This window comes from Mus pahari, chromosome 2, assembly GCF_900095145.1.
Source record: "Mus pahari chromosome 2, PAHARI_EIJ_v1.1, whole genome shotgun sequence".
NCBI classification, from domain to species: domain Eukaryota; kingdom Metazoa; phylum Chordata; class Mammalia; order Rodentia; family Muridae; genus Mus; species Mus pahari.
In genome coordinates this window covers 65,306,458-65,322,404 of record NC_034591.1, presented here as the reverse complement: position 1 = coordinate 65,322,404, position 15,947 = coordinate 65,306,458, and the positions used below count along the sequence as shown (strand labels likewise).

Here is a 15,947-nt window from a genome sequence, read left to right as displayed (position 1 = left end):
CATTCCCCCTTTCTCATTTTGATTGCTACAGAATGCAGTGCAAAGGGCACTTTGCTATGATAACCACTTTTACCTGTGTCTGCTGTTCTACACAGTGGAAAAGGATCCTGAAGTGTAGGCAGAAATCCACTTTACAGAATGTAGAGATTGTTCGAATTGGATTAAAAACACTGTCGTATTAGGGTGATTTAGCTGAAAAAGTAGTTAATTATATATGCTGTTTATTTTAGTCAGTCAGAGAATCCCTATTCCTTTTGGTCTTCCCCCACATAAAGAACTAACTACTTAGATTTAAACAGGAGATGCACTCATGACATAAACAGTGCTTCCCAGTGATGGTTAATAAAATCACCCATGAATGTTTGCTGAAGGCAGCCATTCCTGGATCTCAACAAATACCATCAACATCTTTGTGTGGGGCCCTAGCACCAGTACTGGATGCTTGTTCCTACACAGAAAAAAATGTCTGCGGGCTGACAAGGGAATGTCTTCAGGTATTCACATTTATTCAAATTAGCAAGCTTTATCAAGAACAGATCCTGTGTAAATGACAGTATGATAGGGTGTTTTAGTGGAGGATGAGGCAGAACGAGTGTAGAAGGCAGAGGAGATGAGGGACACCAGGAGAATAAAACCCTCTAGATAAAATGAGCATAGCACATATAAACTCACAGAGATTGAAACATCAAGCATGGAACCCAAATGGGTGTGCATCAGGCCCTGGACATACATTTTATAGCTTTCAGTTTAGTATGACTATGGGACACATGAGCATGTGAATAAATGGGTCCCTGATCTTTGTGACTTCTCATGGTGTTCTTTTCCTTTTCTTGGTTTGGCTTGTCCAGCTTTGATGAGACTGTGTTTGTTTTATGTTATATTTTCTTTTGTTTTGTTGTTATCTCTTAGAAGCCTGTTCTTTCTAATGAGAGACTGAAAGAGGGTGGATCCAGATGGGAGGGGAGGGGGGCAAGAACTAGGAGGAAAAAAGGGGGGGTAAACAGTAATCAGGATATAATGGACAAGAAAAGAATATTTTTAATAAAATGAGGGAAAGGGGGAAAGGAATCATAGAATATTTTAAAAACGCCTGACATACATGATGGTAATTTTCAAAGAGTATTTTAAATACAATGGCAATCTATACATGTATTAAGATACAATGTTGGATTCTCTGAAAACATAAGTAAAATAATGTTATTTATTGTCCAAGTAAATATTCTTAGTTTTGCCCATGGCTGGGATAAAATATTTTGAAAAAGAGAAACATAGAGGAGAAAAGGGTTTGCTTAGCTCACAGTTCAAGGTTATAAGCCATCATTTCAGGGAAATCAAGGCAGAAGCTTGAAGCAACTAATTCTATTACATCCACTATTAAGACTTAGGAGCAATGAATTAACTCATGCACGCCAGTGTTCAGCTCTCTCAACTCTTAAACACTTAAAGATCTCCTGCCTAGGGAATGCTGCCACCCATAGTGGGACACTCATCCCTTAAATAATCCATATCATCTCCTATAGACAAAACTGATCTCTAATGCCTCCTATTTATACTTCTCTGAAGTGATTTTAGATTGTGTCAACTTAAGAGTTAAAACTATCACATTTCCCTTATTTTTTCCTAGAGATTTGTATATTATGTTATATAAAGGAGAGTAATGCATTTGTTAGGTTCCTTGTGACCGATAGAAAAACACAGTATCAGTGAAGAAAAGAGCAAAGTCTACTCATAAATCCAAGAGAATTAGAGGTTAGTTGCCTTAAGCCTTAAATTGGTTCTCCCGGTACCTAAACTATAAGTTATTAATATACGTATTTGGCAACTTTACTGTGGTTTTAAAAACTATTAATATATTTTAACTACTAGAAAAAAAGATAATAAAACTTTGACTATACCACTGCAAGCACCAAGATTTGTTTCTGATGAGCAATTTGCCCCACTCCTCTCCCATGCTAAGACCGAAGAACTAACTAACTTAAATCTGGGAACTGAGCTCCTGTGAGGAACATTCATTCATGTAACTGAAACAAGCTGATGAGATTAATTAGTGACTCCTGCTGCCCCAAATGTTTCCCAATCCTTGGTTAATGCTTGCTAGCAGTAGAAGCAGGATCCAATCAAAATTGCTGTGAGCAGTAAAGGGTATCAGAAACATCTGTGGAACTTTCAAATTCTCAGAGTTGTTCTCCAGCCCACTCAGATTTGACATCATCTGAGATCTCACCATATATCTGCTAGAACTGCTAAGAAAAATGCCCAAAGCAGGCATGCAGCTGAGCAGTTGGAAAGTGAACCTTGTGGTTCAGGAGAAGGAAGCCTAGGTTTGAGGACCTGGTAGATATAGTTTGGCATGCCGGTGTCCTCCTCACTGAGTTCATACATGGCAGAGTGTGATTTATTTATTCTTCTTTGAGGTGGCCAGTTCTGTTGAAATCAGGACATCTGCATCCTCACTACATTTAGCAGTTTTACTTCATAAAAGCCCTAGCTCCAAATACAGCCACTTTGGGAAGCAGGATTACCATATATGTATCATGTTCATTGAATGGGACTCACAACAAATGCATATTCTCAACTTTACTTTAAACCCATTACATTAAAATCACAGGCAGTAGGATCCAGCAGTTCTACTTTCCGAACTCCTGTGTGTTCTTCTTAAGCGCACGTAGATTCAAAAGGACGGGGTAGAAACTCAATCTACAGCACAGCATTTATTTGCATCCAGACGCATGCCTGCACTCACTTCCCACCTCAGGGCTTCTGACCAGCACCAGAAGGGCCATTCATATCACACCTACTGCTATTCAGTCACCAACATCAATCTGGACATTTATTTCTGCTTTTTAAATGACACATTAATTCAACATGCCAACCATAAGCATGTTTCCTCCAAGCAACACCTGCCCTGATTTTCTAAACCTATCACTTATATATATTTTCAGGTTTTACTCTCCTACAGTCTATGCAGTGCATTGTGAACAATCTAACACCACAAGGCTTTGCACAAGAGAAAACACACAAACATCACAGTCATCTGTGTCTAGCTCTTTGTGTCTAGCTCTTCTCTGAAAGCTTCCCCCAAATAATGCTAGATCGAATCCACTGTTGATTTAGGAAATCACATAGCTTACTAGTCTTTGACATAATCCAATGTTATAATATTGATTATTAATTAAAAGTACCATTCATTTCTTTAAACACCATGGACTTCATAGATTCCTAATATAGCATCTTACCAAAGCAGAAATTCTTTTCCTAATTTTGGCAGTAAAAAAAGATGGGGAATCTGAGGCTGGATAACAAGATATACATAGTACAACATAGTTACTTACATTACATCCTTGAATACTGTTCTTGCCACAAGAAGGAAAGGTATGCATATGCAAATTAGCTTGATTTAGCTATTCCACAATCATATTTAAAAGTATGTTGCATATGATAAATATATCTTATGCAGTTTTACTTACTGCATTAAATAAGCAAATATTCACAAAGGAGTTCAAATTCAAGGAGTATCCAAAGGCACATCTAGAAAACCTTCAAGGCTGCAAATCAAAAAGCCCTATTCCCTCCACTCAAAGCTCATGCTTATTTTTGTTGCTATGTTATGGAACAAGTAATGCATATCCTTGCAAATTTTGATGCAAATTCAAAGTAAATTTAATGGCATGTCCCACCCCTAACACATAAGGTTTTTTTGCAGAGAAGGTATTCTCAGTATGAACTTGGGGGCTTCCTTATTCTCTAAACCCCAAAATCATCTTGTGCACACATATACATGCACACCTTCATACATGTATATACTATCTATCACTGAAATAGACTGTCATGAAAGCAACTTCAGAGTGGGCTTCCTTAGACAGATACTGTTAAATGACAGCAGAGAGCCCTAAAATCTCTCACTGCTCTATACCAGATTTCCTGGCAAACAGCCTTCAAAAGGCTTTCATCTTTACATTAAAGACACTGGAGGGACTCAAAGAGAATCACTTGAAAGCTCACAAGAAGCTCTGACAAACTTTTGCCCAAGGCAACTGCTTGATAAACGAGCATTAACAGCACACACACACACACACACACACATACACACACACACACACACACACACAAACTACATATATATATATATATATATATATATGTAAGACTGAAAAATCTATAAACCTAAAATAATGGCATTGCTTATTTTAAAATAAGCATGCATTAGAAGCTTCATTGTCCAGAAAGCAAAAACAAGCCCAGTGATTACATTAGACTTATTTACAGCCATCTGCACATTGAGGACTGAAGACTGGACAATAAGATAATAAGCCACACCTGTTGGATTGTTTAGGCAATTGCAAACACCAGCTGAGATAGTAATTAAAAGTAATGTTCCATCACAGCCTACCTGGGGTGTTCAACAACCTGGACATCCTGCAGAAGTAGGAGACATACTGTTCGCAGTACTCAGCGCTGCTGGTGATGGCACTGATCTGGTCCATGGAGGCACTGTAGATGAGCTGTGTCACAGAGTACTTTTCTGGGTTGTAGCCTACCACTGTCGTCTGCATCTGTAAGTCATGAGACACTATGGTCCACACCTTGTCCTCTGTGGGCAGAGAAATAATTAAGACAGTGACTCATTAGTACTCCAATGCTGCTTCAAATGTCAGAAGATAATTGAACTGCATTTTAGTGGTTATTTTCATTAAACTGGTATAAAGCTGAGTTAGAGGGAGTAATCCTGAGAGTATTTTAGACAAAAATGGACTTGGGGTGTGTGTGTGTGTGTGTGTGTGTGTGTTATATGCATGTGTGTTGTATGCATGTGGGTGTTGTATGCCTGTGTGTGTTGTATGTTGTATGCATGTGTGTTGTATGCATGTGGGTGTTGTATGCATGTGTGTGTAGGTGTGTGTTGTATGTTTTATGCGTGTGTGTTTGTGTGTGCCTGCAAGTGCAGAAGAGGACCATGTCAAGCCCCTCAATCATTTTCTACTCTCCATAAAACAAACGCTTTTGTAGTATTGATCTATTTAAACAGCCACGATCTGACGACTTTTTTTTCTTTCATCACTTAATTACAAAGAACTCACAAGTAAAAACGTCACTCTGCTAGATTAAGAAAGCCACTCAAAGAAATACTTGCCCATTCCCAAACTCTATAATCTGAGTGATCTATCAAGAATGACCTTTCTGAAGCCATGGAGCTTCACTCATTATAAATTTTATTTTTATCTATTTATCTACCACAGATAGGAAAAATAAATCTATGGTAGGATTGAAGCCAGAAAAAACAATTAGCATTAGCTCATCTCCCAAAGCTCTGTGCCCCTGTGTCTGTATTTTGTTCTTCCTTGTCAAATAGCATCACCTTTCCACAATCATTTTCTTCTAAATGTTACACTGTACCCACACATAGTGCTGTTCACATACATATATGAACACATTACAGCCCAGGATCCATGTATGAATGAGAAGATATGTTTTTTCTGGTTTCCTTTTCCTTTTCTCTTTGAGATTTTGTGATCTTCGTTAATATTATACACTCAAAGTCCACCCATTTTCCTGAAATTTTTATTTTTCAGATACAGCTATTTCCATATGAATCACATCTTTTTGAGACAGGGTCTCTTACTGAGCCTGAAGCTCACAGTTTTTATAGACTTGGCCACCTAGCAAGTTCCCAAGATTTGCCCATTTGTATACCCAGTGGATTTGCTAAAATATATAGCCATCCTCATCTTTTACATGGCTGCTGGAGATTTGACATTAGGCCCTCCTCCTTTCATAGCACAGTGTCTTAGCTGCTGAGCTATCTTCCTAGTATTCCCAGTCTTGTCCCAGACCTATGTTCTGCCTATAGGAACAAAGTAGAAAAATGATATTTTTATTAAAATAACAAAAGATATTTTACTAAAAGAAAAGAGTATCATTTCTGGTTGGGATTTTGACATTAGTCTGGAGCTCTAGTGTGAAGCTCATCATTTAAAATCATCCTCATTTTGCAACCTATCACTTGCCTTCTGGTAACTCAATTGTTGGCTATTTCCAAAGTGACCTCCAGTCCATCAAGCCATAACCCTTCTTGAAAGCTGTTTGCTCTTAACAGAATATGTATCATACTGCTCTTGGGAACAAATGCTCTTTTACACTATCCTTTCTGGGAAATGATACATTTCCTTTTCTGCGATTGAAATGATCTGTACAGTGTGGAGTGAGGTGAGAGAATGATTATCATTGTGTTTTGGAAGCTGGGAGTCTCAGAGAAGAAAAAGCAGAGTTGGTTATAAGCTACATAAAATTAAATTAACTAAAACTCCTTCTCTATTTGAATTTTAATTGAAAACATCAGCAAGAACCCAAGACAATATCTTTGTTTTGAAATGTTGACCCATGCTTGAACTTAGTACAGTGAATGAAATGCTCCAGAACAAGATGCTATGCCCTCTACCAAATACCTCCATTAAATACTATTTGCTATTAGGAGAAGAAATTGGTGTCTGTGAAGAAATGACTGATTCCTTAGATAGAAATGAACATGTTGTAAGGAGAGTCAGGGACAACACATCATTCCAGAAACAAGTATACCATTGGCTACTGAGGTAATTCAAATGATAATGTAAGAAGCTACATGCATGCCTGTAACCCTAGAGATGTGGAGCTCAGAGACAGAAGGATAACTGGGACTTAACAGTCAGTCAAGCTTCAGGTTCAGGAAGATATCTATCTCAAGACAGTAAGGAAGAAAAGTAATGGGTCAGGATAGCCAGTGTTCTCCTGTGGTCTTCATATACACAACAGAGCACTAACACCCCCCCCCCTACACACACACACTTTCAGAAAAAAAGGGGGTTTACCTGCACCTAGAGGCTTTGCAGGTATGGCTGCTGTTTTGCATGTGTGTTAGTAGGTGGCAGAGAAGACACATACTATGCCTACACTCAGTTTTCTAAGCTATAAACATCTGAAAGATTAGCCTAATCATTAGTAGCCTAGTGGCAGAAAGGAGTAAGGAGAGATGACCACCAGTATGTGCCAGGGAGCCCAGACTGGGAGCTATCCTAAGAAGACCACCAGTCCCAGGTTGGGGAGCAAGCCAGGGACTAGAAGAACCACACCTGGAACTTGGGGCATTAGGCAGGAGTGAGCATTCAACAGACTACCCTGTCAAGGGATCACTTGACTGGGCCAGGTGAGAAACAAGCCCAACCCACCACCAGACCAGCGTCCTGGGGCCTGGAGAGTGAGTTAGTGTGAGATGACCACCAGTTTGGTGCTGTGCAGGTGTTGGGAGGTAGATCATTCCTGAGAATATCCCCGCCTAGTGCCATAATGCATGAGTGGAGCATAGTACTCCTGAGAGCACTCCTCAGATGACCCTAGACAGTCAGAGGTCATAGGTGACACAAAGAGGAGTGAGTTAAGTGATAGGGAAATGGAAGATAGATAGTAACAGAAGAATGTGGTCACAATGAAGAGAGGCAGAATTAGAGAGTGGAGAGCATTGAGGAACAGCTTGATGTGAGTAGTTGGTGATGCCATCTGGGACCATGGTGGAGTCCTGGGTATCGTTGGAGATCTGGCTCTGGAGCCATGAGGGCAGGAAGTTGACCCTGCCCCTAGACAGCTTCAGTACTCAGTAGAGTGGCCCCTCCCCCAACATTGTGGGACTTGCAGGTAAGCCACCAAAAAAACAAATGTGGGAGAGCTGGCCCTACCACTCATTTCCAATGCAGTGGCCTCTACAAGGAAGAGATACCATCCTCCTCCTTCATTCCTCATCACCTGTGGCAGGTGGAAGATATGGAGACATGGCCCTGGAGTTATGAGAGCAGGATAACTGGCCCTGTGGAAAGCCTTTTGGAGTGCTACTTGGCAGGAATCTGACATTGGCCAAGGACAAGGAAATGGGCTTCAGGCAGGGCATGATTAGGAAGTAAGTTTTGGCAAGAATCTAACTTTAGGCTATAATAGGGAAGTAGGTTAAGGCAGAAATTTTAATCTTAGGGTGGAACAAAAGAAGTAGGCTTCAGGAAAGATTTGGGGCTTGGACAAGGAAGTATTTTGGGGTTCAAGTATTTTGGTTATTCTGACAAACCCTTGGAAACAACTGTCACAGGATAATCACAAGACTTTGCTTACTGCCTTGCTAGCTCCTTATTGTACTGCTCACTTTAATACTTGTGTGTAATTAAAATGATATAAAAGCAGATTGGAAAAATTAAATTTGCTTTCAGTCTCAGAATTGACTGGAGTCATGTTACAATATAGTCTAACTGTCATTTTTCTTTTTAATCCTCACTCCTGCACTGGAGAACCTGTTTACTGACTGAGCAGGCTTGGTAATGCCCCTCATGAGCTGCAGCACTTGGGAGAGCTGGCTCTGAACCTCACCTGGGCAGCATAGAGGAGCTGATCCTGTTGTCAAGGATAAGGTGGGAGGGTGGGAGGGACAGGTAAGCCAGCCCAGAGAGTGTGGGTGTAGAAGAGCCATCCCTGGCTCTTTGGGTGGTGGCATGGACCAGAGAGAAACTCCCTACTCCCCTCCCTTGCCTCTTGCCATCTATAGCAGGTAGGAGAGTTGGCCCTGGGGTCATGATAGTGGGAGAACTGGCAATGTCCTGTACCAGCTCCAGAACTTGGAAGAACAGGCACTATACATAACCTGGAAAGCAGGGTAGAGTTGGTCCTGGCTTTAGGGGTTGCTAGTGAGCTAGCCTGGAGGGCATGCAAGCAGGAGGGCTAGAGTGCTGACCAGCTCACATAGTTCTTGGGCCTAGATCCAGGGCTTTGAATTGTCTCACCCCAACATCTACTCCAAGGATGAACTACTAGAGTGCTCGAAGGAGCCCATCCCATAGATGCAAAACTAGGGGATCTCTATGACACAGAGGATATCCTCGGGAAGTCCTAGTGAGGTTTCAGAGCAGCAGAAGCCAGAAAATTTGTACCAGGCCAAGGAGTCATTGCAATGAACATTTGTAAGCAAAGAAGTGTAGACAAAAAGGGTATATTATGGGACACACTGTGACACACTACAGCCTCCAAAACTAGAATTTTTTCTCTGTTGGGGGTGTTGCAAGGGTGGAGGACAGGTATGAGAGCAGGGGAAGATAATTGGGATTGGGGCACATGAAGTGAAATTCACAAAGAATGAATAAAAACTTTTAAAAATTTTTAAAAGACAAAAGGAGTGGTTAAGTTTGATGTAGGTAAAGGCATTTAGAATAATGATAGAAAAATTTAAAACTTTAAGTAAAATCTATACATATTAAAGCTGCAATTAAAGCTAGTATTGTATATCTTAGAAAAATTATTTATCTCTATTAAAAATAAAATTTTAACCCCATTCGGGAGTCCATCCCATCATCAGCCACCAAACCTAGATACTAATGCTCATGCCAGCAAGATACTGCTGAAGGGACCCTGATATTGCGGCCTCTTGTGTGTGCCAGTGCCTGGTAAACACCGAAATGGATGCTCACAGCCAGCTACTGGATGGAACACAGGGTCCCCAATGGAGGAACTAGAGAAAGTACCCAANTACCTGAAGGGGGCTGCAACCCTGTAGGTGGAACAACAATAGGAACTAACCAGCACCCCCGGGGTTTGTGTTTCTAGCTGCATATGTAGCAGAAGATGACCTAATCGGCCATCAGTGGGAATAGAGGCTCCTTAGTCTTCCAAACTCTATATGACCTAGCACAAGGCAGGCCTGGGCCAAGTAGTGGGAGTGGGTGGGTAGGGGAACAGAGGTGGGGGGAGGGGTATGGGAAACTTTCGGGATAGCATTTGAAATGTAAATAAAGAAAATAATAATAAAAAAAAAAAGAAAAAAAATAAAATTTTAACCCATACCTTTAACACTACATAAAAACTTACTTCATTTGGCTTAAAATCTTAAGAAAAACATGGACCTAATGAGACAAAAAGGAATATTTCTATTGCTGTTATAGTATAGTATAGTATAGCAAGATATATTAACCTGTACAATAGAGTCACTTTCTGATTGAATTTAAACCTTACACTATGGTATAGAACCCATACCTAATACTGATAATGAGGCAAGAACTTAGGACTAGGTAGGTCCTGGGCCCTATAGAAAAGCCTACTATTGGTCTGCTAAATGATAATAACACTATTATTACTCCTATTGACACATTGCTATATCCACAGATGAGTGCATTTCTCAACCCTCATCAGAGAAATTTTCTGCATCAGAGGGTAATTAACAGTCTCCCAACAAGACAATGTGCAGAAAGGGTGAAACTTTTGAATACTCAGCTCTAAATTGGCTGTCCATATTAAACCCCTCTGCTCAAGGCTCAGAATGGAAATCAGGGTAGAAACAATATGAGATCCAGAGGTGGTGGGTGGGCCTCCTTCAGAAATAAAAAAAAATTTTTTTTTGAGACACAATAGGAAAGATGTCTACCTGAACCTACAGTGACAGTGCACACAAGCTGAAGTGAGAAAAATCTCAGCATAGAAGTTGGGAACTAACCAAGAAACTATATGCAAGTGATAGCCACTGGGAGAGGAAAAAATCTGTTTTCTTCAATGGAATGACACAGTGTATATCAACCAAGCTCCAGGACAAGCCCTATACTCAGGAGTAGTTTCTCAAAACTAATTGGAGTCTGTGCTTTTCATATTTTCCTGTGTTTTATTTGTTTATTTCTGAGAGAGAAAGAGAGAGACAGAGACAGAGACAGAGAGACAAAGAGATTGAGAGACAGAGGCAGAGAGATAAAAAGACAGAGAGACAGAGAGATACACAGAGAGAACATGAAGTTGGGTGAGTGGGAAACAGAAAATGATATTTTAAAAATTTTATAATAATTCTTTAAAGATAGAAACTGGCTTCATCAGACTGGCCTGTAGTAAGTCTATGGGACATTTTCTTAATTAATGCTTAATATGGGAGGGCTCAGATTACTGTAGGTAGCATGGTGCTTAAATAGATGGTCTTAGGTTTTATAAGAAAGCAGGTTGAGCCCGCCATTGGGAGCCAGTAAATAGATTTCCTCCACATCCTCTAGTTCTGTACCTGCCTTATACTTCTCGGCTTCCATCAGTGGACTGTGTGTGACCTGTGATATGTAAGCCAAATAAGTCCTTCCTTCCCAACTACCAATCTGCAGTGTGGCAGTATCTGGAATTATAATGAACTATCTGAAACATTTGAACCATGATTCTAGCAGCTCCTTAGTAAAACAATTTGTCAGTAACTAAAAACTTTGAAGATGCACATATCTTATAGGAACAATTGTTTCTAATCATGGATGCTTGAAACACTACTGAACATTTATATAAGAAAATATATTGTAAATATTCTTCGGTATAGTAAGTTTAAAAAGTAAAGCCTAAAAGTCTATTAAAAAGAATTTAAAAATAAATTGTTAAAAATATACAATTGACTATGGCAATATATTTTAATATAAATTAACTAAGAGTTTTTAATCAATGTAGGCTAATTTTGCAATCAAAAGACTGAAGATGAAATACAAATAAAATATTAACATAGCTGTAGTGTACAATTCTGTATATTTACAGTATAATGACATTGTAATAAAATTTAAGAACATAGAGTGTCAGTAAGATACTCTAAGAATTGGGAAGGTAGACAAGGATGAGTGATAAATTTTAATTTTACATTCCTTGTTATAGTTCTTAGTTTTGGTTTTAACTGTATTCTAGGCTTACATGTGGTACACATACATGCATATTAAGAAAAACATTCATACTCAAATTAAAAATAAGTTAATCTTTAAAAGAAAAAACATAAAAATAATGTGTACCTGATTTTAGGTAAATTATATATAAATATTTATGTACACAATCTTAATTAGCAAACGCTGGTCATTTATAGAACCTATGTGTAGTTTATTGGAAATTAATACAATTTTTCAGTTGTCACTTCCAGTTCTTTGAATAATTCACATTTATAAATTATTTTATTTTACACAATGCTGTAATAGATGGGTTTTAGTCATTTATAATTGGATTCATTTGAGAATATCACCAATCTTTCAGGTAGGTAAGTCCATCATAAAATAAGTCACAGGTAATAATTTTATTTGGAAGGATTTTCAGTATTTATGAACCTGCTGTCTTCAATCATGATAGGCTTGCTGTCTTTATTCTCACTTTCCTCCCCTGATATGCATTGTGTGAGCCCTGTACGAGTTCCTGCATTTCCATACTCTGGGATTCTATAATATAGTTGGCTCTAGATGTTTGAATAGGCCATAACCCAGCGTTGTACATCACTCAGGTGGTGTGAGTAGCTTTAATCACGTGTGGAAAAAGGAGGTATGTAAAGCAGATGGGACTCTGTGGGAAGCAGCAAGGAAATGAGTTCCCAGTGCAGATAATGTTTCCGCAGGTGGTGGGAAATGGTGATGAGTTTTCGGCTCACAATTCCAGGCCAAAGATGGATGATGCATCAAATGCTGAGAACAAGCATAAATAACAGGAGCTCACTCTCACCCATCTGAAAAAACAATTTGGAATTTATGTCTCCTTTTTTTTTTTTCTTTCTAGGATGCTGTTAGCTATTTGTTAATGATTTTGTTCCATTGGCGAGGTTGTGAAATTATTTCACACTACAGCTGGAGTTGTTGACTGCTCTTACATCAACAGAAGCTAATCTTAACCTTCCCTTTTGTTTCCTCCATGGGTAGACATGAACTTCATGACTGTTTGTTAGTCAAGAGTTCATCTATCACTTGTGTGATGGTGGATGCCTGTAATCCCAGCCGCAGAGAGGCTGAGGTGGGGGGTGGGGGTGGGGCTTGAGTTCATAGCTATCTGAACTATATGGTGCAACCCTATTTCAATCCAAAGAAAAGGGAGTTCTATGACAACTTTGGGTCTCACATGACAAGTGATGTCCCTCTTTGTTGCGTATGCTTTAGGACAGTAACTAGTTCTTGATCTGAATTCAAACTTGGAGACAAGGAAGTACCACTTCTAACCCTTGCCTATGGTTCCTATGGATCTTTAAATATTCATTATTTACAAATATGTGAAGGTAAACTATACAGATTTTGTTTAAAAAAATTATTGTTCCATTACCCCAAATATCAACTCCTCTACATTAACCCCTAGCTGTATTCCAAAGCTAAGCTTTCAAGGCCGAGTGTCTCTGTCTTGTCCTTCCCTTTGTCTAGGACATCTTTCTCCTCAGAGTGTCCCAATGCTTCCTCCGTCACCTCTGCAAAGTCCAGCTTCAGCTCATATTTTCAATAACGGCCATGTGTCTGATCCACCTGACACACTTAAATGTATCACCCGCTATGTCCTTTACCGTGTTGCATTTAACCTACTAATTAGGCACACGATTACTACCCTCTGGGATGGCATATCAATACTTCATTATGGAGTGGTTCTTTTTTTTTTTTTTAATTGCCTATGTTTTCTTCTATTCCGTGGTTAGAATTTGGGTTTTGCTGAGTAAATTTAATTTACTCTTGCCATCTGGATATAGAATCATCATGATAGCATGCAGTTCAGTGAATACTGTGCCAACGGTAGGCCTTTTCTCTATTTAATAAACAGGAAAGCCCTCCATTATTATCAAAGAGTCCTGTGAAAGACTCATTTGAAGTACAGTTTGTAGAGTTTCAGGTTTCCACAAGAGAACTCCATAACATTTAGTTTAAAAGAAACAAACAAACCCAAACAAACAAACAAAACAAGCAGAATGTCTGTATAAATGCTACAGTGAAAGTATTTTGAACTCCATAAATTGATAATAATTTGGATCCAGAAATGTCTGTGGTTTTCAATGCCTTACAATATTTATAAGACTTTGAACTATAAGAATATATGAAAGAACAAAGCCAAACCATGTCTAAGATGTGATACCACCACTGTCAGCATCACCATTTTCTTTCCTTAGTTGATAAAAGTGTTTGGTGTTCAGGTCCACTCTTCTTCTTTACAGTTAGGCCAAATTGCAAGTATCTGAGCTCTTGTTTCTTGCACAGAGCACTCTATTCATGTAATTCTACTATACAGGAAAATTGGTGTCAGCCAAGAGGTTATTGTATGATGTATAACAACAATGACAATGTGGCTTCAAAAGAAAACTGCATCTCAGAGGACTGCTAGAATAAGCCAAGCAATGGCATTTAGTGTATCACATACTCTAAACCACTATAACTTAGCCCAAGTTCTCGGGCACGTGTAAAATATATGTAACTCGATGGTGGAACAGCTTTATTTTCATTTGGCAGTTCAATGAGCTGACTTGAGAGATTATACCTGTCCTTATTTCTATCTGTAAATCTTTTGTTACAGTTGGGGACACCTGCTGAGAATTCTAAGTGCTTGTATGCCAGAACAATGAATTGGGCAGGGACGAAGTGATAGAGATAGAAGCAGAGACTGTTTATTAAGAAGGAGAGAAGTCCCAAAGGATGAGGTGGTCCAGAAATGGGAAAAGGGTTAGAAGCTCAATGGTTTTGAAGCTCTCAGAAAGAAAAATACACTCACACTGAAGACTTTGTGAAGCTGGCTACTGACTAGAACTTCAAAGATTGTGGAGAATGGGACCAGGGCCAAATTACCTTGGGCTCTTAGTCTTCTAATAGTTATGTATTACTAACTCTTCTTTGACTTTAGGTAAACACTTTTGGAACCTTAAACAGGTCCCTAACTTCCACAGACCTAAAGGCCTAGAGCATTAATTAGTCTGCCCATAGTCAAGGGTTTCCCTACTCTATTACAAATCATCTGCTTGGCATTTCGACCAATGGACTTGAAAGGCATCTTGATTTATGATATCCTTTGTTCTGTCACTATTGAACACTTCATAAAACTGTTACTGTAATATTGGAATGCAGTATTTAGGGTCACCTGAGTCTGTGTTCCTGAACCATGCTCTCTAATATTTGGCTCCAGAAAGAACTCATATTTCCTTTGAAGTAAAATCTCTTTTCTTTTGTCTATCCCTGGTTTCTCTCTCCCAAATATGCATACCACCCTCTAACTTTTTTTTTAATCCCTGTGGGGCTAATCACTATGGCAATACAAAGGATGAAGACTTTAAAGATTTGGGTCATTCTCATAGCACTTATTTTTTCCCTTTTTCCTGTCTATGCTGTATTATAGGCCAGGTGTGTGTGTGTGTGTGTGTGTGTGTGTGTGTGTGTGTATGTGTGTACATACATTGGGGGGGGGTTGAAAGGGGATCCCAGTTTGTTTTCAGCCACTGCTTTCTTTCCCATGCCAATTTAATGTCTTTGTACACTAAGAGAATCTCTACCACCATATTCTTCTGCCTTGCTTTGTGTCTCAAAAGTCACAGAAATAAAGGTGCCTGCTTGGTCCTTCCTTTCACCTTGACCTCTTTCTTTCTTTCTTTCTTTCTTTCTTTCTTTCTTTCTTTCTTTCTTTCTTTTTATATTAGGTATTTTCTTTATTTACATTTCAAATGTTATCTCCTTTCCTAGTTTCCCCTCATGCTACACCCACTCCAGTGAAGTCTGCTTGACAGGCCAAGAGGCCTGGAAGCACTCATGAGGCAAAGAGTTTCAAGGAAACTCAGCCTCCTAGAACCTTGGCATTCTCAAAACCCGTATACTTAAACCCTATCCCCACGTTTGTATAGTGTATGCTCTCTTTCAGTATTATAAGTGCCTTTAAAGATTGAAAGATTTTATCATAGGTGAGCCTCCACAAGTGTTCCAACGTCCTAGAAAATCCTTGAAGCTGATGAGCTTGGAATTCAGTAAGAATTCAGTGAGGTTACCTATTCAGTAACATTCAAATTTACTTCTAGTAGAGAGCTGTGAAACTAATTAGGTATTACAAATAACAGAGCTAGGGCTAGTCTGCAGTGTGATTACTGAGGACAGTAGCCAGTCTCACCCAAACAAGGGAATACACATTGGCCTGGCGAAAAGGTGGGTTTTAAATGAAAGAGTTAGGGAATCCCCCTGAAACAGGTTTTT

The 15,947-nt window shown here is 39.2% G+C and overlaps 1 protein-coding gene and 1 non-coding gene across 2 annotated transcripts in view; one reads left to right on the top strand and one right to left on the bottom strand.

Moving 5' to 3' along the window:
• Positions 1-15,947, bottom strand: part of Cntnap2 (contactin associated protein like 2) — a 2,102,194-nt gene that overhangs the window by 750,855 nt on the left and 1,335,392 nt on the right. Inside the window, exon 13 of the mRNA XM_029535530.1 lies at positions 4,391-4,591. Within this exon, the coding sequence (XP_029391390.1) occupies positions 4,391-4,591 (201 nt within the window). The remainder of the gene's footprint in view (positions 1-4,390; positions 4,592-15,947) is intronic.
• LOC115063515 lies at positions 6,842-6,970 on the top strand. Its single transcript, XR_003843379.1, has one exon. It is a non-coding gene; the product is annotated as a small nucleolar RNA SNORA17 (small nucleolar RNA).